This window comes from Cnephaeus nilssonii (assembly GCF_951640355.1).
Source record: "Cnephaeus nilssonii genome assembly, chromosome: 7".
In the NCBI taxonomy this organism is placed as follows: Eukaryota; Metazoa; Chordata; class Mammalia; order Chiroptera; family Vespertilionidae; genus Cnephaeus; species Cnephaeus nilssonii.
Window position 1 is genome coordinate 101,801,938 of NC_137078.1, and position 27,808 is coordinate 101,829,745.

Genomic DNA, 27,808 nt, shown 5'->3' on the forward strand with positions numbered 1-27,808 from the left:
GGGCCACGGTGAGGGGTCTCAGGCTCACCCTGTGACAGATCCACACTCCGGGTGCCGGGGTGCCGGGCTGGCTGCAGAAACACGTGCCCCTGGGGTTGATCCCGGGGGGCCTCTGGGTCCCGCACCTGAGGGGCTGCCTGGCCAAGGGTCGGCAGCCCGTGTCCTCCCCGCGGCCCCGGAGTGGGCGCAGCAGGGGCGAGGGTGTCATTGCTGTGGGCTGGGGCTGAGGGACGCTAGGGAAGGGTGAGGAGGCCCCCCGTTCTGAACTTCCACTCGGGGGTGAGCGCCAACCGCCCGCAGGAGGAAAGCAGCTGAGGCTGGACGGAGGGCGGGGCCCTGAGGCCGTGCTCGGAGGCCGGAGCCTCAGGACTGACTCCCGGGTCCCTGAGCTCCAGGGCTCCGGGCACGGATGGTGCCGGCAGCGGGGACCTGCACGGCAGGGCCCGGGGCGCAGGAGGGACATGCGTCTCGGAGGCACTGCTCCCCACGCACCGGCACGGGGACCAGTGCTCGCTGTTGGGGTCCAAAGATGGATTCCCAAACTGCCCAGTGCTCGGGCCCGAGGGGCTGACCGGTGGGGACCAGCTGGCCTCGCGCGGACCGTGTTCAGGGTCACAGGAACATGGGCCTTAACGCGTGCCGTGGGGGCTCTCGGGGGGTGGGGGGGCGGGGACTACAACACTGAGGAGGATCAGCCGGAAATAAACAGAACGTGACGGTCTACAGAGGCAGGTGGACAGCAGGGGCGGCCCTCTGGGTGGACAGCAGGGCGGCCCTCTGGGTGGACAGCAGGGGCGGCCCTCGGGGTGGACAGCAGGGCGGCCCTGGGCACTGTGATGGCTGGGGACACCCGTCCAAACCGCCTCTTCCACAGTCATCACACAAAGTAGGCACACGCCGCCTTCTCCGGCAGGAAGCATCATGGGGTCACAGACAGTGGTGTTTCTGAGGGGACTTTTCATGGGGAACCCGTCCAGGTGAGGGACGGTGGCAATTCTGAGCTGCACGGGGCAGCCCTGGCCGAGGGGAGGCCGCCAGGGCCGGGGCCGGGGCCGGTGGGAGGTGGGAGCGGTTGTGTTTGCAAATCCTTGTGCCAGGCCCAGGCCAGCTCTTCCTCAGCACACGCCAGGCCGGAGCTCGGTCTGGCTGCCTCGTGTGGGCTTGAGAAAGGGGTGAAACCCCGTCCCAGGGACCTGCGGGCTGGGGGCATCTCAGGGGTCTCCCCACCAGGGCCTTGAGGGCGAAGCCGGGCCCCCCGACACCCACATGATGACTGTCCGGCCGGAGCCGCTGTGACGTGCGTGTGGGAACACATCGGCGTGCACGCTGCCCGCCACCCGGGCCAGCGGAGGACACGCACCGGGAGACGCGCGTCACCCCCGTCTGCGCTCACACGCCTCGAAGGGCGGCGCGGCGACTTTCTCTCTCTCGTTGGGACGCTATTACTCTTTCTCCTGCCAAACAATGAAAGAAATAAATAGGACACTTGTCTTAAATGCAAACGCAACTCCAATTTCACAAAAACACATGATTGTCTGGAAAGGGACAGTGCGCGGCGGGACGCGGGCCTCGGCTCGGGGAGGCCGCCCACGCCCTGGCTCTCGGTCACACAACACACAACCTATTACACGGGTTTGGTCCTTCACTGGATACTTATATTAACATTATTTCTTCACAATAAGAATGTCTAATGCCAAAAAAATACTGTTAAGGAAGAAATAAAATAAGAAAAGAAACAAATTAGAAAAAAAAATTACAAGTTATATACAGATTAAGGTCAATTCCATCAGGGAAAAACATTACGATTTGAACTTGGCCCCTAGGGGGATAATTTAAAGCCCCGGCGTGGGGGCGGAGGCTGGTCCCGGAGGGAGGCGGGCGGGGCTGTCTCTGCTGCAGGTCCCGGTCCTGGCCGGCCGTCCCTCGGTTCCGGAGCCGGACCCGCCCGCCAAGGCCCCGCGCGGAGAGCGGAGGGGCAGCGCGTCCTGGATCCGCGGCCTCAGGCGCACGTGGAGCGTGGCGGCCGGCGCAGGGAGCGGGGAGTGTCCCCCACGCGGCCAGGGGTGCACCCGCCTCCTGCCCGTGCCCGTCTGACGGGGCGGGTGAGGTGGACGGCAGAGCGGATGTGGCCAGCAGGCCTGCCTTCTGAGGAGCAGCAGAGGGGGCTGGCCCGGCGTGGCCGGGGACAGAGCGGGGGAGGAACGTCAGCTGCCCGGCCCACCTCTCTGACCTTCCCACAGAATCGGGGGGGTCTAGGGAGGAGCCGCCTGTGGGCCACGGGCCCGGATCCCATGTCACACAATGACAGGCACATGTCCCAGGCCCCGCCGCGGGCCGGCCTGGGACACGTCTCAGAATCCTTGGTGCAGTCTGCACTGGCTCCAGGCGAGGCCCGGGGCCCGGCCGCCCGGGGCACCGAGCTCCCGTGGCTTTACAAATAGGGTCGAGGATAGAAAACCTCCCCGTTAGCTACGGTCCCACGGCCACGCGCAGCCGGTGCGGGCCCGGGAGGGCGCGGCTTTGCAAGTAAGCTCAGGTTCGAAGCGATGCAAAATTACTTTTACAAAACAAGTTGCAAGTCCTTTTTCAATCTCTTTTTAAAAAATACTGTCTGTTATTAAAACCACATGCTTAAATAGACTCTGTCGTCAGTAAGGTCACCAAAAGGGCTGTTCTTGTCATTTTCATATAAAAATCGTGTGGGCCGCTCCCTCCGCAGGGCACTCCGGGTCTGTCCTCCCCCCCGGCCCCCAGGTGGCCCCGGCTTCAGTGCGGGAGGAGTCCCGCCGGTGCCCGCCGGGCTGATGCCTCCAGGCCGTCCCGTGCGCCGCGCCCACGGCCGTGCGCCGGGCTGTCCTGAGGGCGCCCTGGAGACCGGTTCTCAGAGACGCGGGCCCGACGACCTCAGGGACTTCGGTTTCTGGGTTCTCATTGGAAAAGGCGAGTGAAACCAGGGGGCGGACGCGGAGGAGCGGCCGAACGCAGGCGAGAGGGTCTCCCTGGCCGCGGGCCGCGCCGGCCCCTGAGGCCCTCGCTGGGATTTCCGTCGCGATGTGGGGCCCGAGGTCACCTCGTGAGCCCCTGCCCCCCGGGCCCGTCAGAGGTGGTTGATGGGGTTAAAGGCTCCAGCCTCGGGCGTGGGTCCCGCGATGTTCAGCCAAGCATCCAGGGGGCTCTGGGCGGCGGCGCGGAGAGGAGGGTCCTCGGAGAGCGACAGCATCATTGCGTACGCCTGGCGGGGGGACACGCGGCACAGGCCGGCAGGTGAGCCAGGGGCCCCAGGCCGGCTCCGTCCTCGCCCCTCCCACCGCCTCGGCCCACTCAGCCCCACACGGGAGGAGAGAGGGCAGGTGCCAGGGCCCGGCCCATGGAGGCCAGACCCCCCCAACCAGGCCTGGAGGAGGAGCCAGGAGGGCCGCAGAGGGGAGCGAGGACGCCATGGCCCCGGCAGAGGGGTTCCTTGGCCTCTCAGTGCTCCCCCTGCAGTCACCTCGGCCACCCCTTTTCTCTGCCTGGTGACCCGCAAACCCGTGGGCGAGCGGGCACTGTGGGGGCCCTGGAGGTGCCGGTGGTCATCGCTAAGACCCCGTCCGCAGTCAGTCCCTGCCCTGGGGACGCCCGTGGGGACGCCCGTGGGGATACCCGTGGGGACGGGGGTGCTGGGGGAAAGGAGCATGCTCAGTCCCAGGGCACCTACTGCCGTGAGCCGTGGGGTGCGAGGTGACGGCACCCGCAGGGCGGGCTGGGGGGTCAACACTCTGGACAGAATTAGTAAAAGACGAAGACAGACACACAGACGGCTTTGCTGAGACTCGGGGCTGCAGAGCTGGCTGAGACCCTGTGGGCTCCGGACTGGAGGGAACCGGGAGGCGGGTTCTGTGGCGGCTACACTGGGGAACGGGGCCCCCGTCAAGCCTGGTCCTCCCTGACCCCGTCACGGCTCCCGCGCGGACCAGTGCCGTAGCTTGCTGCGAGGAAACCTGGCCGCGGCCCTCTGGCCGGTCACAGAGGGCGGGGGCGGGGCAGCCCCCCCCCCCACCTGCTCACGGGCACCGCCTTCTGGGGACGAGAGGACAGTGACCTCCGCGTCCCTGAGTGACCTGGCCCAGGTCCTTCTGCTCTGAACCCTCCCTCCCCACTGCTGCTGAGGGGACGTGGCGGTCCTCGGGGCGTCTCTTTAGCCAATGCAATGGGCACGGGCGGGCCAGTGGGTCCTGGGCCCCCAGGCAAGCCCGGGGTGGCCACGCGAGAGGCCAGGCTGCCCCTGCCTCGCCTGGGGGAGGGGCGGGGCTCTGCGGTACCTACCTGGCTCTTAGCCTGCCTGTACAGGGTCTGTTTTAAAGCCTCAGAGTCTAGGGTGGAATTAAGCACATCCTTAACTTCCAGCGCCTCCTCGGCGGCTCTGCGCAGGTCCAGCCCCTTCCCAAAAGTCGGCATCGGCTCCAAAGCTAGGAGACTGCCCGCCGGCGGCTGCTCGGCGCACCTGCACCAACCGAGAGGCCTCCGTGAGCCGCGGCCTCGGCCCTGCGCCGCCGCATGCACGCCACGGTCTCCACGAGCCACATGCACAAGACAGACACACGGACACACGGACACCAGGACGGAAGCCACACGGATGCAGGAAAAGCACGGACAGAGGACACGGAGCGGGTGAGGACACGCACACGTGTTGCAAGTAGCAGGCGGGGCCTCCGGGTTTCCAGGGACCAGGACAGAGGGGAGGCCTTGGCTCCCAAGACTCCGGGCGGCTGGGGGGGGGCCATGACCCTCGGGGGGGGGGGATGGCTGTCTGTGGAGGACCCCTCAGGGACTCCTGGAAGCCGGCACTGCCCGTGGCCGGGGGCGGCCAGCACTTGGGATGCAGGGGAAGGGCTCTGGTTGGCACAACTTCCAGAATGACAGGGCTCAGTCCCGGCACCACAGCGCCCGCGGAGGCTGGACGGCACCCGGCGACAGCCACCGTGTGGCCCTGTGGCCGGCCAGCTCTCTCCGTGCCGCCCCCCACGCTGCTCCCCGGCCTCTGGGTGCTCATGCATGTGCATGTGTGCATGTACATACACACACGTTTGCACATATATGTTAGCAGGTGCACACACATGCCAGTGCATACACAGTGCATATAGGCACATGTCTGCACACACATTTGCATATGTGTGCGTGTGTGTGTGCATGTTTGTATGTGGTGTGTGTGTGAGTGGCTGGGCCTGGCCCCTCCCCAGGCGGGGCCTCTCCCTGGCCTCCGTGCAGAAGCCTCCGTGGCAGAGACACCTGCAGGGAGGAGGGGCCAGAGGGAGGGGGCGGGCCTGCCGGTTTGGGAGTGAGTCACCCTCCTGATGCTCAGGGTCCTCCCTGGCTGGCCCCAGCTCTCTCAGCGGCCCTGGCCGTGGCCCGGAGGGTGGCACCCACCTTCGGGTGTGGTCGAAGCCCACGGCCAGGGAGGCGGGTGGCTCCTCGTCCTCCTCGTCCTCGTAGGTGCCCTGGGGCTCGGGCGTGGGGGACACGTTGTCGTCCTGGGACTTCCCCGCAAGGCTCTCATCGTCCTCTTCCTCCAGCTCCTCCTCCTCCTCCTCCTCGCCGTCCTCCGGCTTCCCGCTGGCCAGGCCTGGGCACGGCGCCGTGCCGTCCAGCTCCTGGGCCTCTGGCCTGAAACGACACGGGAAGGAGTTGGCCACCGGCCCCCAAAGGCCGGCGACTCAGCTCCAGTCGGCGCTCCCCCCGCTGCACCCCCTGACCTCCCAGCCCCCCTGGAGAGCTGGCCTTTGTGGCCACAGAATCCCTGAGCTGTGGTCCTGGGCTGTCCCCGCCGTGGTTCCAGCCCGTCCCTGTGGGCTGAGCGACTCCAGAAGAGAAGGATGCCCCTAAGCGTGTAGCCGGGGCAGGCGGGGGCTCCTGGCAGGGCTCCTGGCAGGGCGGACACTGAGTGTGCGTGTCAGGGGCGCCGTGGCCAGCCTGGCGTGGGGCCAGGGTCCGGCGGGGCACAGGAGACGTCGGGGAGGTTTGCGGCCCAGCCTGAGGGACGCTGCTCCTCGGCCTCGAGGACACGGGATGTGGACGGCCCAGTGGCCCCTCGGACAGCGTTTGGTCCCAGGGATGGTGCCTGGGTCCCGGGGTTCTGTGGATGGTGTTGGGTCCCGGGGTTCTGTGGATGATGTCTGGGTCCCGGGGTTCTGTGGACGGTGTTGGGTCCCGGGGTTCTGTGGATGGTGCCTGGGTCCCGGGGTTCTGTGGACGGTGTTGGGTCCCGGGGTTCTGTGGACGGTGCTGGGTCCTGGGGTTCTGTGGATGGTGCCTGGGTCCCGGGGTTCTGTGGATGGTGCCTGGGTCCTGGGTTCTGTGGACGGTGCCTGGGTCCCGGGGTTCTGTGGACGGTGTTGGGTCCTGGGTTCTGTGGATGGTGCCTGGGTCCCGGGGTTCTGTGGATGGTGCCTGGGTCCTGGGTTCTGTGGACGGTGCCTGGGTCCCGGGGTTCTGTGGACGGTGTTGGGTCCTGGGTTCTGTGGATGGTGCCTGGGTCCCGGGGTTCTGTGGATGGTGCCTGGGTTCTGGGTTCTGTGGACGGTGTTGGGTCCCGGGGTTCTGTGGACGGTGCTGGGTCCTGGCGTTCTGTGGATGGTGCCTGGGTTCTGGGTTCTGTGGACGGTGTTGGGTCCCGGGGTTCTGTGGACGGTGCTGGGTCCTGGCATTCTGTGGACGGTGCTGGGTCCTGGGGTTCTGTGGATGGTGCTGGGTCCTGGGGTTCAGTGGACGGTGCCTGGGTCCTGGGGTTCAGTGGACGGTGCTGGGTCCTGGGGTTCTGTGGACAGTGCTGGGTCCCGGGGTTCTGTGGACGGTGTTGGGTCCTGGGGTTCTGTGGATGGTGTTGGGTCCCGGGGTTCTGTGGATGGTGTTGGGTCCCGGGGTTCTGTGGATGGTGCTGGGTCCCGGGGTTCAGTGGACGGTGCTGGGTCCTGGGGTTCAGTGGATGGTGCTGGGTCCTGGGGTTCAGTGGACGGTGCTGGGTCCCGGGGTTCTGTGGATGGTGCTGGGTCCTGGGGTTCTGTGGACGGTGTTGGGTCCTGGGGTTCAGTGGACGGTGCTGGGTCCCGGGGTTCTGTGGATGGTGCTGGGTCCTGGGGTTCATTGGATGGTGTTGGGTCCCGGGGTTCTGTGGACGGTGTTGGGTCCAGGGGTTCTGTGGACGGTGCTGGGTCCCAGGGTTCTGTGGACAGTGTTGGGTCCCGGGGTTCTGTGGACGGTGCTGGGTCCCGGGGTTCTGTGGACGGTGTTGGGTCCCGGGGTTCTGTGGACGGTGCTGGGTCCTGGCGTTCTGTGGACGGTGTTGGGTCCTGGGGTTCTGTGGATGGTGTTGGGTCCCGGGGTTCTGTGGACGGTGCTGGGTCCTGGCGTTCTGTGGATGGTGCCTGGGTTCTGGGTTCTGTGGACGGTGCTGGGTCCTGGGGTTCTGTGGATGGTGTTGGGTCCTGGGGTTCTGTGGACGGTGCTGGGTCCTGGGGTTCTGTGGACGGTGCTGGGTCCTGGGGTTCAGTTGACGGTGCTGGGTCCCGGGGTTCTGTGGACAGTGCTGGGTCCCAGGGTTCTGTGGACGGTGTTGGGTCCCGGGGTTCTGTGGACAGTGCTGGGTCCCAGGGTTCTGTGGACGGTGTTGGGTCCCGGGGTTCTGTGGACGGTGCTGGGTCCCGGGGTTCTGTGGACGGTGTTGGGTCCTGGGGTTCTGTGGACGGTGCTGGGTCCTGGCGTTCTGTGGACGGTGTTGGGTCCTGGGGTTCTGTGGACGGTGCTGGGTCCCGGGGTTCTGTGGACGGTGCTGGGTCCCGGGGTTCAGTGGACGGTGCTGGGTCCCAGGGTTCTGTGGATGGTGTTGGGTCCCGGGGTTCTGTGGACAGTGCTGGGTCCCAGGGTTCTGTGGACGGTGTTGGGTCCCGGGGTTCTGTGGACAGTGCTGGGTCCCGGGGTTCTGTGGACGGTGTTGGGTCCCAGGGTTCTGTGGACGGTGCTGGGTCCCGGGGTTCTATGGACGGTGTTGGGTCCTGGGGTTCTGTGGATGGTGTTGGGTCCCGGGGTTCTGTGGACGGTGTTGGGTCCCAGGGTTCTGTGGACGGTGCTGGGTCCCGGGGTTCTATGGACCGTGTTGGGTCCTGGGGTTCTGTGGATGGTGTTGGGTCCCGGGGTTCTGTGGACGGTGTTGGGTCCCGGGGTTCAGTGGACGGTGTTGGGTCCCGGGGTTCTGTGGACGGTGCTGGGTCCCGGGGTTCTGTGGACGGTGTTGGGTCCTGGTGTTCTGTGGACGGTGTTGGGTCCTGGGGTTCTGTGGACGGTGCTGGGTCCCGGGGTTCTGTGCACGGTGCTGGGTCCTGGCGTTCTGTGGACGGTGTTGGGTCCCAGGGTTCTGTGGACGGTGTTGGGTCCCGGGGTTCTGTGGACGGTGTTGGGTCCTGGCGTTCTGTGGACGGTGCTGGGTCCTGGCGTTCTGTGGACGGTGTTGGGTCCCGGGGTTCTGTGGACGGTGTTGGGTCCCGGGGTTCTGTGGACGGTGTTGGGTCCTGGGGTTCTGTGGACGGTGTTGGGTCCCGGGGTTCTGTGGACGGTGCTGGGTCCTGGGGTTCAGTGGATGGTGTTGGGTCCTGGGGTTCAGTCAGCGGCAGACCCCCGGGACAGGTTTGCCTTGGAGACAAGTCTCCTGAGGTGCTGGCCCCCTGGGGCCCTCAGCCCGGGCAGGGCTTTCCACAGCGGGTACCCGTGACCACAGGCTACGGGAGCACGGGGTGAGCGTGAGTCCTTGCTTCCTTCAGGCCTGGGCTCCGCGCGTCAGCAAGCCCGTGACGGGGGAGGGGGGGGGAGCGGGGGCGACGTGAGGCCCCAGGTGGCCAGCACAAGGTGCAGGGAGGCGGCGGGCTCGGCACTCGCTGGCTGAGCCCACGTTCTGAGCTCCCAGACCTGCACCTCCTGGACCCGCAGGGCCGATGGGAATCCGTCCACTGGGCCAGGGACACGGGTCTTCTCTCAGCGGCCGGCAGGGCGGGCCTCCTCCCCAGTGACCTCTGACCTCCAACAGGGCAGGTCTAGGTCTCAAACCCGAACGTGTGCCCTGGCCCATGCGTCTTCCGTGAGGAGATGGATTCTGACAGCTGACCCGCCTTCTGGGGGAGCTGGGCCCAGCATGTTTTCCTGTCACCGGGCACCTGTGCGGGCACCGGGCACGCGCCCATCCCACCAGCGGGGGGAGGGGGGTCTGGACCAGGTGATGTGGCCGAGACCAGTCCTGTCTCTTTGTGGGCTCTTTGCGGTGGCCTTGTGGGGGGGTCCTGGCCCCTCGGGGCCCTGTGCCCTATCGGGGACGTAAGGCCCCCCCGCCCCGCCCCCATCCCCATGCTGAGGACGCGGTGAGCAGGCCGGCAGCTGCGGGTACCGGGATGGGAGCATGTTCAGCCCGCAGCCCTGCGTGTCCTTCTGTGGGACCCACATGCACCGGGCCGTTTCCTATGTGGGCGCCTCTGCCTGGGGCCGCGGACCAGGCTCTTCATCTGTGTGCCCCTCCCCCCCGAGTATCTCATGGCAGGTAGCCCGCACCAGGTGGGGTGCTCCTGAGGGTCCAGCGCACACCGTGGGGGGCCCGGCGCCTGGTGCCGGCTTCAGACAGAGGACATGAGGACACGTGTGCAGGCCTCCAAACAGCTGCCCGGGGCGCGTGCATGTCCCCGGGCGACCGGGACACAGCCACGGCCGGGCATCACCACAGGACCTTCTCTCCCGGTTCTGGGGCAGCGCCCGAGGTCCAGGTGTCATGGGGCTGGTCCCTCAGGTGGTGAGGGGGACCCGGCCCGGGCCCCGCTCCGGTGGCTGCGGCATCCTCGGCCTGCAGACCCACTCCCTCTCTGCTCCGTCTTCGCATGACACCCATCCTTGTGCACGTCTGCGTCCAGTCCCCCCTTTACCAGGTCCCCCGTCACGTGGGATGAGGGTCAGCAGCCCATGTGCGACCTCATGTTCCCCAATCAGGTCGCATTCCGGGCTCCTGCGGCCAGGCCTCCAACAGAGGGATCTGCGGGGCACCTGTCGGCCCCCGGATTTCAGGGGCCGTGAGGCCGGGACCCCGGGGGTGCGGAGTGAGGACCATCCGGTTCACACTGCCCCACGGATCTGCCAGGGACCCAGCGCCTGACGTGGGTGTATGTTGACTGAGACCCTGGTTCCCTCTTTCAACAGTGACGTGGGGCAGCTCCGGCCTGGGCTCGGGCTCCCTGGACGGGGCGGTCCGAGGGCCTGGTGAGTGGCTCTGCCCGGCTCTCTGGGGACTCGGGCAGCCTCCTCCGTCAGAGCCTCCCTCACGCCCCTGCCTGGAGCAACAGGGCAGCCCTGGCGGACGCGCATGCAAAGGTCAGGGGGTAGGATGGCGCCCTGGGAATACCGACGACAGGGACCCCTCTCCTGAGGACTGCCCTCACCTGCTGGGGGTGGGTGGGGGCCCTGGGCCTGGGGACGGTCAAGCTGCAGCCCATCCGTGGCCACCATGGTGGTCAGTGCCCTGGGCCTGGCTGTGGGTCTGGAGCCAGGCGCCCCATTCCTCTGGGCCTCAGTTTCCCCTCCGAAGAGCTAGGGGACCGCATCCCGAGGCCTCTGGGAGTCGGCAGTGTCTCTGGTTCGCGGACACCTGGTCTGGCACCAGCCGTCCCCCAAGGAGAACTCTTCCTGGGGCCGGAGGCCCTTCGGGGGGCAGGGCAGTGCCACGCGCCGAGCCCCGTGATCGGCATTGTGCGGAGCCCCCTCCTTCTTGACCCCGAAGCCCTCATTTTTCTGCTGCTGCTGGTGTGTGTCTCTGTGTGTGCGTGCTCACGTGTGTGCATGTGCGTGTGTGTGTGTGTGTTTAAAGGGGCGGCATTCTTGTTTGGAAACCTTCAGTGCCTGGGACTAAACAGTGTCCCGAGTCTCGGGCTGCGAGGACCGCGCAGGCGCCCTCACTGGCTGACATTTGGTCGCACAGGTGTGACCGTCAAGGCCGTGCCGCGTCCAGGTGGAGAAACTGAGGCAGGGGTGGAGCCCTTGCGGACACTCCCCAGCTTCCAGGGCAGAGCTGGGACGGAATGGGATCCGCTGCAGAGCCCGGGGGCCTGGCCGGGGGGCAGGTGCTGGGGTGGGGGTGCCCCGCTCTGGGCTCAGCCGCACAGGGGGGCTGGGCGCCCACACAGCCCCGGGTCCGGCAGGGGCTTCTTACCGCTTGTCTGTTCGCGCCGACGCTTGGTTCATCTCGCTGTTGGCGATGAAGTTTCTGATTTCAGAGAAGTAGGAGTCTTCCTTCTCGTCTAAAAGTGCGTGGGTGTCCGACTCAGAGGTGGGGGAGGAGGCGCTGGTCCCCAGGTGGTTCGTGAGGATCCCGGAGTGCTGGCTCACTGCGTGGAGGGCAATGGGGGGGCCCTCAGCTGGACCGCTCCCCTCCCCACGGCTCCTCTCCCCATTCATAGCCCCAGCATTCAAGTTCTACCGACCCCCCACCCCCGTTCCTGAACCACCTCCCGGGGCTGCCTGCGGGCATGCACTGGGGTCTTCTCCCCTGGGGCCTGTCCCCCCTGGGGCCTGCTCCCCTGGGGTGCTCCCCTGGGGCCTGCTCCCCTGGGGTGCTCCCCTGGGGCGTGCTCCCCGGGGCCTGTCCCCCCTGAGGCCTGCTCCCCTGGGGCCTGCTCCCCTGGGGTGCTCCCCTGGGGCCTGCTCCCCTGGGGTGCTCCCCTGGGGCCTGCTCACCTGGCGCGTGCCCCCCTGAGGCCTGTCCCCCCTGGGGCCTGCTCCCCTGGGGTGCTCCCCTGGGGCCTGCTCACCTGGCGCGTGACCCCCTGAGGCCTGTCCCCCCTGGGGCCTGCTCCCCTGGGGTGCTCCCCTGGGGCCTGCTCACCTGGCGTGTGCCCCCCTGAGGCCTGTCCCCCCTGGGGCCTGCTCCCCTGGGGTGCTCCCCTGGGGCCTGCTCCCCTGAGGCCTGTCCCCCCTGGGGCCTGTCTCCCCTGAGGCCTGTCCCCCCTGAGGCCTGTCCCCCCTGGGGCCTGCTCCCCTGGGGTGCTCCCCTGGGGCCTGCTCCCCTGGGGTGCTCCCCTGGGGCCTGCTCACCTGGCGCGTGCCCCCCTGAGGCCTGTCCCCCCTGGGGCCTGCTCCCCTGGGGTGCTCCCCTGGGGCCTGCTCACCTGGCGCGTGCCCCCCTGAGGCCTGTCCCCCCTGGGGCCTGCTCCCCTGGGGTGCTCCCCTGGCGCGTGCTCCCCTGGGGCCTGCTCCCCTGGGGTGCTCCCCTGGGGCCTGCTCCCCTGAGGCCTGTCCCCCCTGGGGCCTGCTCCCCTGGGGTGCCCCCCTGGGGCCTGCTCCCCCCTGAGGCCTGTCCCCCCTGGGGCCTGCTCCCCTGGGGTGCCCCCCTGGGGCCTGCTCCCCCCTGAGGCCTGTCCCCCCTGAGGCCTGTCCCCCCTGAGGCCTGTCCCCCCCGGGGCGCTCACCTGGCGCGTGCTCGTGCTCGTGCTTCTTCAGGTGCCGGTCCAGGTTGGTCTGCTGCCCGAAGCAGCGGCTGCACAGGTGGCACCTGAAGGGCTTCTCCTTGTTGTGGATGTTGCGGACGTGCCGCTGCAGGTTGGAGGAGATGCTGAAGGAGCGGTCGCAGTACTTACACCTGCGGGACACACACCCTCAGCGGAGGCCTCGCCGCCCGCGCCCCGCCCCGGCCCTGAGGGGGCACGGCAAGGCGGTGCCCGGAGCAGGTATTCAACCTGGACCTCGGGCAGCGGGCCCTGCTGGGGTGTGCCCTCGCTGGAGGAGGGGGACCCGGTGGGGCGTGCCCCTGGGTGTGCAGCGCCCAGACTCCCCAGCGTCTCCGTCCTCCGGGTGGTGGGTCACCCAGCTCGGCGGCCCTGTGCCTGGCAGGTCCACCCACAGGGCGCCGTGCTCCCAGCAGCCTCAAGGGGGCAGCACCTCACCATGGAAAGATGCTGAGGCTGGTCCAGGGAAGGAGGGGTCCGCAGACAGCTCCCCGCAACTGTGCTCCCTGAAACTGTCCTCCCCGCAGAGACCCCCACCTGGCGCGGGCGAGGAGAGCTGGTCCCGGCGGGCCCTCGGGCTAGTCCATCGATTGGGGTGTGGGGGCTCCCAGCCTCGTGGCCGTCGGGCTGCTCCCTCCGCAGGGACCACACTGTCCTCTTTGATTGGGGGGCAGCCCTCCTGCTGAGCTCATCTGTGTGCCCGTGGGCCCCTGCAGCCCGCGCCCTGCAGACGCTCCCGCCGCGCCCCCAGAACATTCTGCTGACGGCCCTTTCGTCCGAACAAGCGCTACTGAGAGGAAATCGCCGCGACGCACCGTCTGAGACACCGGCCGTGTGACGCGCCCCGTGGGGTGGGGCCCTCGGGCGGGGCCGGCCCTCACGCCCACCCTCCCGACCCCCATACAGAGGGTGAAACTAGAGCTAGCAAGACACCCCGCCAGAAACGGAGGGAGCCAGGGTCCCGGAGGGGGACCGAGAAGGGACCCGTGCCGCCCCCTCCTGGGGGTGGAAGTCCAAGCAAGGCGGGTGACGGACAGGTGCTCGCACCTGCACTGTGTCCGGCTGCAGCCGCACACTTGTGTGTATGTGCATGTGTGCGCACACAGTGCACATGTATTAGGGTGTACGTGCGCCTGTGCACACGTGGGTACACGCGTGTGCACACAGTGCAGGTGTCAGCATGTACATGCATGCCCATGCACATTTTGGTACACGTGGGTGTGCAGGCATGCGTGCACACAGTCCATGTGTGTTAGTGTGCACATGTTCATGTACATGTGGGTGTGTGCAGTGTGGGTGCATGCCCACGTGTGGTGCATGTGCAGACGGGCACAAACGAGTGCTCTGGTCTTTGGAACTCCTCCAGGGACCCTGTCGGCCTCCCCTCTGTCCGTGGTGTCAGGCTCCCACTGCAGCCTGCTCCTCAGGCGGCTGCTCAAGTGCAAGGCCAAGCTGGCCCCCAGCCCAGGCCTGGGCGTCCGCCGCCTGCCCACCCAGCAGGCGTGCCGGGCTGCGCTGTGCCCGCCTGGGTCTGTGCTGCGCTCACACGCACAGCGCCCTTTTCCTCGTTTCTGTCAACAAGTCCCCGGGGGGCAGCGCGTGACCTGGAGAAGGGGGTCCGAGTGAGAAGGAGGCTGCGGGGCGCTGGTTCCCCGCAGGGGGTCAGGACTTGGCGTGGATCCTCCCTGCAGCCTCTGTGGGGCCGGGAGGGTGGGTGGCCACGCCTTCCGTGGGCCACAGAGTCCCGAGTGGCCTCCCGGTTCTAATCTCAATAAACGGCCCAGACAAACAGGCCTGTTTGAAATTGAGGGGAGCAGCCGCCCAGGGCTCCGGGGAGCAGGGCCTGCGAGCAGCCGGGATTTGCCTGGTGAATAAGCTGACAAGTGGCGACTGAAATGTGTGGCCGCGCCGCACAGAGTAACACATGCTGCCCGGGGGCGAGCACAGATGGCGGCCACGGGGGCGGCGGCGCGGGCCTGCAGGGACCTTGCCGTGACCGTGACCGTGTCCGCGGCCACCGCAGGGAAGCCAGCCGCGGCGGACACAGGGCGGGGCAGGGGAGGGTGGGATGGCCCCGTGCAGTGTCCCCCCTCCCCCCCCAGGGCCACACCCCAGGGAAATGCTGCCGGGAACGGTCAGGAAAGGGACAGAGACTGAGGCCCAGCCCTAGGCTAACGCTACTGGAGGAAGCAGCGACGCCCGGCCCGGCACGGGGGTGGGGCTTCACGCGGATGGCGGGACGGGAGCCCGGGAGGAACGGGACTGAAGGTGGGAGGCGGGAATCCCAGGTCCGCCCGGGCCCACGGGCAGCCTCGGAGCCTCGCCTCCACGGTGTGACTCGAGCCCCCGCCGGCGCCAGGGTGGGTGGAGAAGGCAGCCCCTCAACCCTAATTCGGTCCTTTTGTTGTTGCTGAGCCCTCACCCGGGACGTTTTCCCAGTGATTTTAGAGAGGGGGGGGGGGGCGACAGAGAGAAGCACCGATGTGAGACACATCGATGGGTGGCCTCCTGCACGCCACCTGACCCGGCCCGGGCCGGGGAGGAGCCTGCAACCAAGGTGCGTGCCCTTGACTGGAATCGGACCCGGGACCCTTTGGGCTGCCGGCCGACGCTCTATCCACTGAGCCACACGGGCCAGGGCTCCAGTTCAGTCTTTCTGTCCCTCCATCCTCATCTCAACAAGGCCTGCGCGGAGCGGCGAGGGCGAGGGTCTAAGGCTCCTTCCCTCCCACCTCACTCTGACCAGGAGCCCCCGCCGGCCGAGGGGCCCGGCCCGAGTCCCCCCTCCCCTCCGGGAAGCGTGTCAGCCACCGGAGAACGTCCTGTCCGCCCCACGCCCGGGCTTGGGCCGCGGCCGGAGTCACTTTAGATGGCCGGCGCGGATGTGAAAGGAAGCGGCGCAGCCTGTGCGGCGGGATCACCGGGTCACGCGCAGCCATGAGAGCCGGCGGCGAGGGGACGGCCGCTGGCCTCCCTGGCGCGCACACGGGGACGCACACATGGGGTGGGGTGCTCATGCAGGCGGGCGGTGGGCGGAGGCTGACTCAGCCCCCCGGAGCGGGGGGTCCCCCTCCTTGGCAGGTTTCTGAGGCCGAATGTGTGCATTTCCCCTTTCCCACTTAAACCCTCCCAATGATCAAAGGCAGCCCGGAACCCCTGATGTCGCGGGCAGTCACCCCCGGGCCCCTCATCACAGGGCCGCCTTGCGCCCGGGAAAGGCAAGATCCGAAACGCGAACTTTCCCAGCAATTATTGCCCCGTAAGTTGAACCTCCCGGATTGGAGAGAACAAAAGAAATCAATGACAATCAAACGTTTCTATAAACACGGCCCGACCCCCGGGGCTTTGCACGGAACACGGTCTGGAAACCGGCTCGCGTTACAGAAAGACCGGGCGGCGGGCAACAGCCCAGCCCCCCGCGGCTGCTGGCCTTCGGTGGGCGGTACCCCGCTTCCGGGCGCCGGGGCCTGTGCCGGGCGCTGGGCGCTGCCACACGGGTGATGGCTGGGGACACGCGTGACGTCTCAGGGAGGGCGTGGGGACCATGACGCCTGCAGGCGCCCCTGTGGCCCCCTCCCCAGGGAGGGGGGCACCCCCACACACAGCTCCGTCTCCAGGGCCAGGGGGTGACTCCGGCTCAGAGTAGCCAGATGTGGGAACCTTCTGCCTCCAACTCCCAGCCGGGCCAGCTCCCTACTCCCAACCGCTGCCCCTCGCGCCCCCAGCAGGATGCGGGGCAGCGAAGCCCGCGGCTCCCCAGGGTGCTCCAGGCCGCAGGCACCTGTGTTTCTCGCCTAAAATGCCGACCCCGGGCCCTTCCCAGCCGGGGTCCTGAAAGCCAGGGTCCCCCGCAGCCCGCTCGTGCCCCCGGAAAGCCCAGGGACCAGGGACAGGACCAGGTCGGTGTGCGGGCGAGGCCCTCGGCTCGGATGTGGCCTCGGACCCCGGGGCGTCTCCGAGCCCGGGCTCCAAGCTTTGAAAGGAGGGTTGTGCCCCACTTGCGAGCACCCCGCTATGCTGTGTGGCCGCGTTGCTGCCCAAGGACTGAGGGGCGAGGTGGAGAGCGGACGCACGGCTCTGTCCAGGGCCCTAAGGGGACCCGCGCACGTCCCTGGGGTGCCCCGGCCTGGCTGGGACCCGCATTAGCTCAGAGCTCCGTTCCACGGTCCCCCGGCCCTAGGCACCACCCCGGCCCGGGGTCAGGTCAGCCACGGCCATTGGCATCGGCATCGGCCATCGGGAGGTGAATGAGGCTGGGCTGGGCGGGGGTGGGTTCGGCTGAGGCTTTGCCGACAGACCACCCTGGGGCCTGGATTCTGGCAGGCCCCGCTCTGAGCCCCTGCCCAGCGGACACACCAGAGGTGAGGGGCTGCTCCTGGCATCGTCCTCCGGGGGCAGGGGGGGCGCCCCCGGAGCCTGCTGGGCAGGGGCACCTCCCGCCTGGTCTGTACAAGGCCCCAGGCAGGACGGCGGGGGTCAGGAGGGGCCAGAGTGACCGGGAGCACACGCGGGTCCCACTCCCCGCTGCTCTCACCGTGGCGAGAGCCCCCCACCCCACGCGGCTCCCACCTGTACGGCTGCTCCCCGGTGTGCGTCCTCAGGTGTCGCGTGAGGTTCGCAGATCGGGGGAAGATCTTCCCGCAGTACCTGGGGGGCGGGGGGGGGGGGAGGACGTCAGGAGACCCAGGGGCCAGGAGCTTCCTGGCGCAGCCCCCCTCAAACTCGGCATCTAGTCCCCCCAGCTCCTCCCCCGGGGCAGGTGGCCAGCTGCACAGCCTGGACTTCAATGTCTCCTGCAGCCCCAGCGCCCAGCTGAGCTTTAGAGAAGCCACTACGGACGGACTGTCCTGCTGGGCGTCCGGGCCGGTTCCCTCCTCAAACATCATCTCAGCCCGGAGCCCAGGGGTGCTGCGCCGGCTGGGACGGGCTGGGACGGGCTGGGACCGGCTGGGACGGGCTGGGACGGGCTGGGACAGGCTGGGCAGGCAGGTGCCGCTGGGGACAGTCCCACCCAGAGGTATAGTTGAGCCTCGCGCAGCCCGCCCTGGCCTCTGCCTCTGGGGTTCCCGCTGCCCGGCCGGCAGCCACTCTCTGAGCTCCCACAGCTCGGGGGGAGCAGGGGGAGGTCCACCCCAAACACAAGAACTCGAGGGTCACGGACCATTTATTGCTGCGCTGCTGCAGGCTGTCCCTGGGGTTTCCCTGGAAATGCAGGGCCGCGGGCTGTGCTGTGTCCCCCGTGGCCACCCCCCAGGGCGCCCGCCGGCCCCGGGCCCCCGGCTCACCTGCAGGTGTAGCGCTCCTTGCCCTTCCTGAGGATGGGGTCGGAGAGCGTGGGCGGCGGGGAGCGGAAGTTGAAGGGGTGGTGGGGCAGGGGCTGCAGGGCGCTGGCGTCCGCCTTCATGGCCGCGAAGCTCTCCAGCTTCTCCGTCATGGTCTCGATGGCTGACATCTGTGGGCGTGAGAACGGGAGAGGCTGGGGGACTCCCCGGAGCCACCCCCTCTCTTTGACTTGATTTTTTTTGTTTTTTGTTAATCCTCACCCAGGGATATTTTTCCATTGATTTTTAGGGAGAGACAGAGAGAAGCATTGATGTGAGAGAGACACCTCGATGGGTTGCCCCCTGCCCGCACCCCAACCAGGGCCCGGGTGGGGAGAAGCCTGTAGCCAAGGTACCCGGCCTTGACTGGAACCGAACCCGGGACCCTTTGGTCCTCAGCCCGGTGTTCTGTCCACGGAGCGCACCGGCCAGGGCCCGCCCCCTCTCGTGAAGCGTGGGGACCCGCCCAGGGGTGTCAGGTCCTCAGTGACAGATCACGGCAGGGCCCGGCCGGGACGAGAGGCCACGCGGCCTCAGGCGTCACTGGAACCAGATACCCTGGCGTCTCCTCGGCCCTGGGCTGGATCCGTCCACCGACCGCCGCCCCAGCCCTGCCCTGGTCCTTACCCCGAGCCCCCATCACAGTCCGGGGTCCCCGCTTGGGAGCTGGAGCTGACCTGCAGCCGCCCTGCCTGGCGTGGGGACCCAGTGAGGCAGACTGTGCACCCCGGCCATTACCCGCCCTCCCCCCCCCCCCCCGCCCCCGCATGCTGAAACAGGCCAGCAACGCCTGCCGCCTGCCCCCTGGCCGTCACTCCTGACTGTCTAGTTTGGGTTAAAGACAAAATTATATCTATTATTATTATTATTTTTTTGAGTCTTGAAAAATTAAGACAGTTACATGAATCTCAAGGGATCACAGGGATCAGGACCTGAGGCGCCACCACCCCTAGTGGCGGGAGGCCATAATTGCAGGCAACGTACTAAAAAGAATGCACAGCCTGAGACCGGACCTCGCTAACCCCATGGCCAGAGGGACAGGGCCACACGGCACAGGACACGGGGACACGGACCAAGGAGCCGCCTCTCTGCCCCTCGGAGATGCCAAGGGCCGTGAGGAGGAGGAGGAGCGTGGCCGTGGTTGTTTCCACGTGGTGGGCAGAGTCGTGATCAGACTGTGCCTGCCCCCGAGTCCTGGGGGCGTGGGGACAGGAGAGCGGGGGCTGCTGCAGCTGCCCAGGCCTTGGCGGCACCGTCTCTGATGGAGGGGCCGTCCCGAGAGGCCTGCTGGGGCCTGGCCCTGCGGGTGTGGGGGGCGGGGCCTGGGCAGGCAGGGCATTTGCCATGGCCAGAGCCCCTCGGGGTGCAAGTTGGGGACCAACTGACTAATGGGCTAATGAATAGAAAGTGAGGTCTGCCCACAACGGCCCAGGCCACCGTGACCCTGGGCTGCCACCTTGTCCCATGCCAGCCCCGTCCGGTGGCAGGACTCCGGGCCTGGCCATCCCTGTGGGGGAGGGAGGCACTGCTGTGGCCGCCCTCCCCGGGCCCGAGGGACAGATGTGAACTGCCCCCTCAGCGGCTGTCCGGCCCCTCCCCGGCCCCTCCGTGGACAGTGGGACCCCTGGAACACACACTGCTGCCCCCCTGCCCGCCCATCTGTTTCAGCCACAGTCTTGAAAGGTTCTGGAACTCTCCACCACTCGACTCCCCAGGACCCCCAGAGGCGGGGAGAGGCCGTGGCCAGCAGGACCTCCTTGCCCTGCGCCCTGGGGCTGCCCACGCACGTCAGGAGGGACGGCCCGGGCCTGGCCGCCCGGATGTGACGGCAGCAGCGCCCGCCCTGCCAGAGGCTCGGGCCATGCAATTAGGTCACTTCCTGGTCGTCTCCCATCTGGCCGCCCACCTAGCTCTGGGCCCACAGGTGGGGGGTGGCAGGGCCCAGCTGACAGGGGCCAGTGCGCCCCCCGGCCCCTGGTGGTCAGGCCTGGGTGGGTCTCCGAGGCCGCAGTCCCGCCGGCCCTGCCCGCTCTGCCCCGTCAGATATTCCGGGCCCAGCTCGCCGCAAACACAAACACAGGATGCGCCTGGCCGGCCCGCGGTTCCCAGCCCGCGTTCCCAGCCGGCCCGAGGAAAATGGGGGGAAGTTGTTAACCCAGCCCCTGGCCCGGCAGACAATGGGGCTCTAAGTTTAGCTGGGAACCCGGGGGCGCAGGTTTCAACCTGGGGGTTTGTCCGAGGCGGGGCTCCGAGCAGAACAATGCCCGTCTGGAGTCTGGGCTCACCCGGGACCCTCTGGGATGAGGGGTGGGGGGTGGCTTTGGGGAGCTGGGCCCCACGCAGTGAGGACAGGTGGGCGCAGGGGCAGGGAATCAGGGCCTCCGCCCGGCCCTGCTGGTCCCCTCAGCTCGGTGGCCCCTCTGTGCCCACCCCTGGGAGGCCCAGGCCTGAGGGGCGGGCGTGAGAGCCGGACGCAGGCCTGGGGGCTGTGGTCTCCTTCCCAGACCCAAACTCCAGTCTGGGGGGTGGCCTCCCACCCTCTCCAGCCCCCGGGGACCCTCTGCTTGTCTCCTGCGCCTGCCTCCTCACCCCGCTCGGCCCCTGGACACACGGCCATCCTCTCCTGGTCTTTCTTGTCAGGCACCCCAAGGCCCGTGCACCCCAGAAAGGCCTGCGTACCTCCACATCCCGCCGTGCCCCTCCCGCTGAGCCTTCCACTCATGTTCTTGGCTTCACTCCCTCTGAGCTCTGCCCACCGCCCCTCCCGCAGCCGGGTCATGGCTGGGTGGGCCCGGGGGCTGGGGTCCTGGGCTGCTTCTGAGGACCCCGCGGGGCTGCCCCCACCAGAGCCCACCTCCTTCCGCTCGTGTCCCTTCACCCCGTCCGGCCGCCGGGCGCTGCGTGGTCCGAGGGAGACCCCGGGCATCTGTCAGGCAGGTGGGGAGGCTGCCGCCCGCCTCGGGGTGTGGCCCGGCCTGGACGGGCCTCGGGGTCCTGCCCCCCCCCCCCCGCCCCGCGCCCCGCGCCCAGCCCAGCTCACCTGGGGGTGGAAGAGCAGAGGAGGCGGCCGCAGGAACTTCTCCTTCAGGACGCCCACGGGGTCTGGCACCTTCCGCTTCTCCACCCTGCTGGACAGCAACGCCGAGGGTTACGTACCCCCAGGGCCCGCGGGCTCCTGCCTGCGCCCCTCGGTCACGGGGGCCTCGTCACGGCGGCTCTGCTCCCGTGGCCCCAGGTCACTGAGTCTCACCGACGCGTGCCCGCCGAGCCCTGGCTCCCTCCCTCCCGTGCCCCCATCACCTCACCAGCTCTGGGCCCTCCCAGTCTCCCCAGCGCCCCCCACCCCAGCTGGGGTGTCCGTGACCGTGCGATCGCTGACCGTGGACCTGGGACCTTCTCCGGAGCCCCTCACGCCCCGTGCACCAGCCCCGCCCCGTCCACTGTCGGGGTCCCTGGGGTGGTCACAGCAGAACACGGAGCACGCTGGAGGCTGCCACCGACACCCCGACTCCCCTGTCCCCGGCTCTTGGCACCGGGCGCTCTGCCCAGCCGGCGAGTGACCAGCGGGCTCTGTCCTGGGGAAGCCACGGGGCCTCCTGTGGCCACAGCCTCCACCTGGGCCCTGGCGGCCACATGCCGTGACACGTGGTCATTACAGAGCAGGGGGGACGTGGCCAGCAGCCCCTCTCCCCTGAGGTCCCCTGAGGTCCCCTCTTACCCAGGGCCCCCTCATCCAGGATCCCCTCACCCAGGCCCCCCTTTGCCAGGTTCCCCCCTCGCCCAGGTCCCCCCTCACCCAGGCGCCCCCTGCCCAGGTCCCCCCCCACCCAGGTCTCCTCTCCCAGGCCCCACCTCGTCCAGGCCCCCCTCACCCAGGTCTCCTCACCCAGGTACCCTCCCATCATTTCCCAGCAGCGCCTGCCTCAGTTTCCCCTCGGGGTTGAGATTTAATCTAAACGGGGAAACCTCTTCACAGGGAGACACAGCCCCTCTGAGCGAATCCCGGGCCAGGGGCCTGCTTGGCTCCTGCGAGGCCCCAATCCCGTCCCTTTTACATGATGTGTCTTCCCGGGCCCAGCGGGACGCCGGCCACAGCAGGACGGGGACGACCCAGGAGGCCGCAGAGCCGCCCGGAGCCCAGGGCAGGAGCGCCTCCCAGGTAACCCCGCGGAGAGCCGTGGGTCCGGGCGGGGGAGGGCGAGGGCCGCAGGACAGGCCTTGGGGAGGCCCCCTCGGGGGGAACAGACTAAGCCCTGGGCGCGGCTCTGCGGGAGTGGAACCGGCTCCGAGGGCTTAGCCGAGGCCCCTCAGAGCTGGGCCGAGCCCGGGGCCGCCTTCCCAGGGGACAGGAGGCTGGTGGCAGGGCCGAGGGGGGACACATGGGAGGAGGGCTGGGCGTGGCTCCACCCCGTCGGCCTTTATGCGGATTTGGGCCACAGGGCGGCCCCACAGGCTGGCGAGGGGGACCTGGGAGGCATGGAGGGCAGGGCGGGAGACGGGCCCCACCCCTCGCTGGCACCCCTGCCTGACGGGGCTCGTCTCCCACGTCCTTCAGCAGTGTGACCTCACCTGAACGGATCCCCGGCCCCGCTGGCCCTCGGGAGCGAGCGGCAGGCACACGGGCCCCGGGGTGGCCGCACGGCCCTTGTTCCCTGAGCACCAGGCACGTGTGTACACGCGTGTGCACACGCCTCCCGCCCAGAGGCAAGGCCTGCGCCAGCTGCACCGCCAGTGCCCGCGGCCTGCACCTCGGCTCCCTCCCGACCCACATGTGCTCAGCCCGCTCCTGGGGCTCAGCCAGGCTCCCCGGGGCACAGGTGGGGGTCAGACCCTCCACCTCACAGACCCCAGGTCAAAGGCCAACAGACATCGGGGAGGACTCAGGTGGCCCCTCACGGGGAGGCTGGCCAGGTAAAGGGACACTGATTTGTGCCGCCCTAAAGCTTCCTGCTCCCCCCCTCCCCCTCCGCGGGCAGGGGCTCCCCGACTCCCCTGGGCCACCAGGAAGGCCGGCTGTGCCTCTGAGGTGCGGCCAGAGGAAAGCAGAGACCCTGGGGAGAGGGAAGGGCGAGGGCGGGTGTGAGTTTTGGGGGAGGGGGGGTGAGCTGGTCCAGGAAGACAGCTGGAGGCTCAGGGGCCTGGGGTGGTGTCTGAGGGGGGTTGCGGGGGTGGGGGTGGGGGGTCAGGCAGCACAGAGGGTAGCCCCGTGGCCGTCAGCGAGAGGGAGCATGAGTTCCAGGAGACCCTGCCCTGGCCTCCCGAAGTGGCCCCGGCCTGGCACCCACACCAGGATCGGGCCGAGCCAGTGTGGGCTCCGGCACAGACCGCCGAGCGAGGGCGCCCTGAGCCAGCAAAGGCCGAGGGGGGCCCTGGGGGAAGCAGGAGGCGGGACCCGCCCGGCTGCCCCCTGGGGCCCTGGGCGGGAGCGAGGGCAGGGCCTGTGAGTACCTGTAGATGGGGTCCATGAAGAAGGGCGACGGCTTGGCGTAGTGCAGGGCGGGCTGCTGGGGCAGCGGTGCCTGGCAGGCCTTGGGCAGCCCGTCGCCCGCCGCCGGCTTGCACTCCCCGTAGACGTGGTTCTTGCGGGGCTCGCGGCCGCCGCCGTTCAGGCTGGCCCGGGCGCGGCTGCCGATGCTCAGGTCCAGCGGCTGCTCCTCGCCGGCCGCGGGGCCCGCCTTGGGCGCGGGCAGGACGGGCGCCTCTTTGGGTTTGGTGGTGAGGTCGAAGGGGGACTCGGTGCTGGGGCCGCCCCCCTTGAGGGCGTCCCGGGGCGACTTTGGCTCGGCCTTGACCAGCAGGCTGTGGGCGAGGGTGCGGTCGGCGAGGGGGTAGAGGGCGGGGGGGAAGTCGGGCAGGAACTGGAAGGGGAACACGGAGTGGTAGGGCAGCGCGCCCAGCCGCTTCTCCGGCGCGCCCATGAAGCCGGGCCCGAAGTACTTCTCCGCGATGGACGCGATGGCCTTGATGGAGTCGCCCGTGGCGCCCGCCGCCAGCAGCTGCTCGTCGGGCGGCGGGAAGAAGGAGTGCTGGGCGTAGAAGACGGGCACCTCGCTCACGCTGTCGGGGGCCCCCGGCGGCCCCGCGCCGCCCCCGAAGTCGGCCTTGCCCTCGGCCGCCTTGCTCTTGTCCTTGGCCTTGTCGCGGTCGCTCTCCGCCTCGCTGTCCAGGTCCGAGCCGGTGCCCGTGGTCGTGTCCAGGTCGGTCCCGGTCGTGGTGTTGATGTCCTCGAAGTCGCTGCCGTCCGACAGGTCGCTGCTCCGCGTCTTGAGCTTCTCGGGGTACGCGTCCTCCAGGGGGCCCTCGAACTTCCCCTCGGGCCCCGTGGCGCCCGGGGCCCCCTGGCCACCGCTGCCCACGGCGGAGACCAGGGGCAGCGCCGGGGTCCCCAGGGGGCTGGGCAGCTTGGCGTCCTGGGTGTGGTTCAGGGGGCTCTTGAGCAGCGGCGTGGGAGGGAGCAGCGGCGGCCGGGGGTACAGGGACGGCGGGAAGATGCCGGGGAAGCCGGGAGTCAGCGCGGGGAAGGCCGGGGGCGCCGCCGAGAAGGGCAGGCTCCCCGGGTGCGGCCGGGAGGGGAAGTACTCGCCGAAGCCCAGGCCGGCGTGGTTGAGGTTGGGGGGCGGCTTGGCCTTGTCCAGCAGGGGCCCGGGGGCGAGGGGCAGGCCCGGCGAGAAGAGGCCGCCGGGCGGGTAGTGGCTCTTGCCCTCGCAGAAGCGCCGGTGCTTGTTGAGGGAGGAGGTAGTGCTGAACATCTGCCCGCAGTCCTTGCACTTGATCTGCGTGCGGCAGTCGGCGTGCATGCGCTTGTGGCGGCACAGGTTGGAGAACTGCGTGTAGGACTTGTGGCAGACCTCACCTGCAGCGTCAGCAGAGAGCACGCGAACACGCCATGAAATGACCGGAAGCCGCGGGGGCGGGGGGGGGAGGAGAGGTGCCTCTGTCCCTGGTGATGGGAGCAGCCTGTGCTCCTGTGCATGTGTGTACACGCATGTCACTACGTGTGCACGTGCATGTGCAAGTGTGTCGATGCACACATGTTCATGTGAGAATGTGCACCTGTAGGCACACGTATTACGTACGCATGTAGACACGTGTGTGCATGTTGCACACAGATGTGGAAATGACATGCATGTGTGCATTGGTATGTGTTCATGTGTGTGCATGTTGTACATAAATGGGTGCATGATGTGAATGTGTGCACAAGCACACACAAATGTATGCATGCCACACATACATGTGAATGCCACTCACATGCACACAAGTGTGTTCATGTATTGCACAGTGAGCATGTGTACATTGTGCATGCATATGTTGCATTGTGTGTGCACACCTGCATACACGTGCCTGCAAACACATGTGCACACATACACACATGTGCACACCATCCTAGGGCTGGCCCTGTCCCCAGCATGAACGGACGGGGCTACGCCTGCGTCTCCTGTGCTCCCTGCAGCCAGGCTAGTCCTCAGCTCCGTGGGAGGGGAGCGCACGCCTGCACCCCTCCCTGCGTCTGTAATGGGGGGCAAGGACTCCGCCCCCCAGGTGGGCAGAGCCAGGCGGCAGCCATGTGGCTCGCCTAGGACCCACCTCCCTTCCTGGCCATCGGTGGCGCTGCTCTGCGGTGTAGGGTGAATCCCGACCCCCACAGGAGACCCCCCCGTTTCCAATGGTGCGTGTCCCAGCAGCCCGTCCCATCCTCTGTCCCAGGCCCCGGGACCTGCAGCCCAGCGAGGGCGGCCAGGGGGTCACCCACGCAGGAGCGCCGGGCTGGGGAGCCTGGGGAGTGGCCTGAAGTGGGGGTGAGGGAGCCCCAGCAGGGCCTGCAGCGGGGGCTGGGCCCACGTCAGAGGAAAGGGGAACCTCCCCGAATGGGGATCAGGAGGCCGTGCCGTCTCTGCTCTTGACAGGAGAGGGCAGTGCCGGCCGCGCCGAGCGCAGGCCCCAGAGGCCCAGGGGACCCGCCGCGGCCATTTTCCCGGTGGCCTGTGCGCCGAGGGGCAGCCAGCCACCAGCGTCCCTTTCTCCCGTGCTCCGGCCGCAGGAGGGACCGCGCCCGTGCCTCTCTCCGCAGGACAATGCGTCCTGATGCGGCCCCGGTGGGACAACGGCTTCCGCGGCCTGAGGCCACGCCGCCAGGGGAGGGGAGCTGCCGGACGGCCGCGCCTTCAGGCCCAGCATCTGTTTGTGGGGCCGCGCTGCCTTCCTGTGGCGGGCACGGCCAGGCCTTTTCTAGGGGAGGCTGCCCCCTGAACCACACCTGCCCCTTGGGAGGCAGGGGCCATCGATAAATACCCCCAGGCCCCGCCCAGCTCTGGGGAGGGGGAGGCGTGCTCAGCCCAGGCCTGGCTGCACAAAACAAGGGGCACGTCGCTGTGCCCTTGACCCTGGACGGGCTGTGTCGGTGCCTCGTTAGTGGCTGCCACCCCCTGAGCTTGGAAAGGGGCCTGGGCCCGGGAGCCTGGCGTGCTGGGTCCCCCCACCTGCTCCCACCACGGGGGGCTGCGGAGACGCTGGGGCCACAGAGACGTCTCGAGGGGACTGAGGTCCCGGAGATGCGGGTCCTGGGCCCGGGATGGCCGCCGCTGTCAGAGCCGGTGCGGGGCGGCGGCTGCCCGCAGGGGCTGAGAGCCCCTTGGACATGGGGACCAGCACCTGAGGGAGGGGGACCCGGGTCCGTCAGGTGCAGAGGGACCCTGGCCCAGCCTCATCCCGTCAGCAGTTTTCCTTGAGGGGTACGTGTGTGGATGTGCACACTCACCCCCACATTCACACAGACTCACACACACTCACACACCCACTCACACACCTACACCCACACCTACACCCACACACCCACACTCACCCCCACACATTCACACAGACTCACACACCTACACCCACACCTACACCCACACACCCACACTCACCCCCACACATTCACACAGACTCACACACACACACCCACTCACACACCTACACCCACACACATGCACACACCCACACTCACCCCCACACATTCACACAGACTCACACACCTACACCCACACCTACACCCACACCCACACTCACCCCCACACATTCACACAGACTCACACACTCACACACCTACACCCACACCCACACCCACGCACACACCCACACTCACCCCCACACATTCACACAGACTCACACACATACACCCACACACATGCACACACCCACTCACACACCTACACCCACACCCACGCACACACCCACACTCACTCCCACACATTCACACAGACTCACACACTCACACACCTACACCCACACCCACACCCACGCACACACCCACACTCACCCCCACACTCACCCCCACACATTCACACAGACTCACACACATACACCCACACCCACGCAACCCCCACACTCACCCCCACACATTCACAGACTCACATACACACACCCACTCACACACCTACACACACCCCCACGCACACACCCACGCACACACCACACATTCACACAGACTCACACACATACACACACCCACTCACACATCTACACCCACACCCACACTCACCCCCACACATTTACAGACTCACACACTCACATACTTACACCCACACACATGCACACACCCACATTCACCCCCACGCACACAGCCACTCACACCCCCACACCCCCAATGCACACACCAGCACTCACACACATACATCACATTCACCCCCCATACACACAGCCACTCACACACCCATACACACCTACACCCCCAATGCACACACCAGCACTCACACACACACAGGCACACACCCACTTACATACCCTCACATGAATACACCCACACTCACACACACAGGCACACACTACACACCTGCACTCACACACATGCACACAATAACACACAAACGCACATACCTGCACTCACCTACATTCACACACACACACACACACACTCACTCACTCTACGTAGATAAGGCCCTTTTCTGAAGTGTCCACAGGGAGGCTGTTCACCCTGGTGCCCAGATTCTGTCTCTCACACATGCACATGCA

General features: G+C 67.9%; 1 protein-coding gene across 4 annotated transcripts in view; it reads right to left on the reverse strand.

The window, feature by feature from the left end:
• The window catches only part of PRDM16 (PR/SET domain 16), a 278,461-nt gene that overhangs the window by 1,328 nt on the left and 249,325 nt on the right, over positions 1-27,808 (reverse strand). For 2 of the 4 annotated variants that reach the window (XM_079777319.1, XM_079777317.1), the window contains 9 exons: positions 23,270-24,674; positions 20,862-20,949; positions 17,786-17,952; positions 17,070-17,147; positions 12,465-12,634; positions 11,210-11,384; positions 5,407-5,643; positions 4,306-4,483; positions 1-3,232 (listed from right to left, as the gene is read on the reverse strand). The exon at positions 1-3,232 is cut by the window's left edge and continues 1,328 nt beyond it. In XM_079777319.1, the coding sequence (XP_079633445.1) occupies positions 3,098-3,232; positions 4,306-4,483; positions 5,407-5,643; positions 11,210-11,384; positions 12,465-12,634; positions 17,070-17,147; positions 17,786-17,952; positions 20,862-20,949; positions 23,270-24,674 (2,633 nt within the window). In that variant the 3' untranslated portion in view covers positions 1-3,097. The remainder of the gene's footprint in view (positions 3,233-4,305; positions 4,484-5,406; positions 5,644-11,209; positions 11,385-12,464; positions 12,635-17,069; positions 17,148-17,785; positions 17,953-20,861; positions 20,950-23,269; positions 24,675-27,808) is intronic. The other 2 variants (XM_079777318.1, XM_079777320.1) reach the window with 2 other exon arrangements.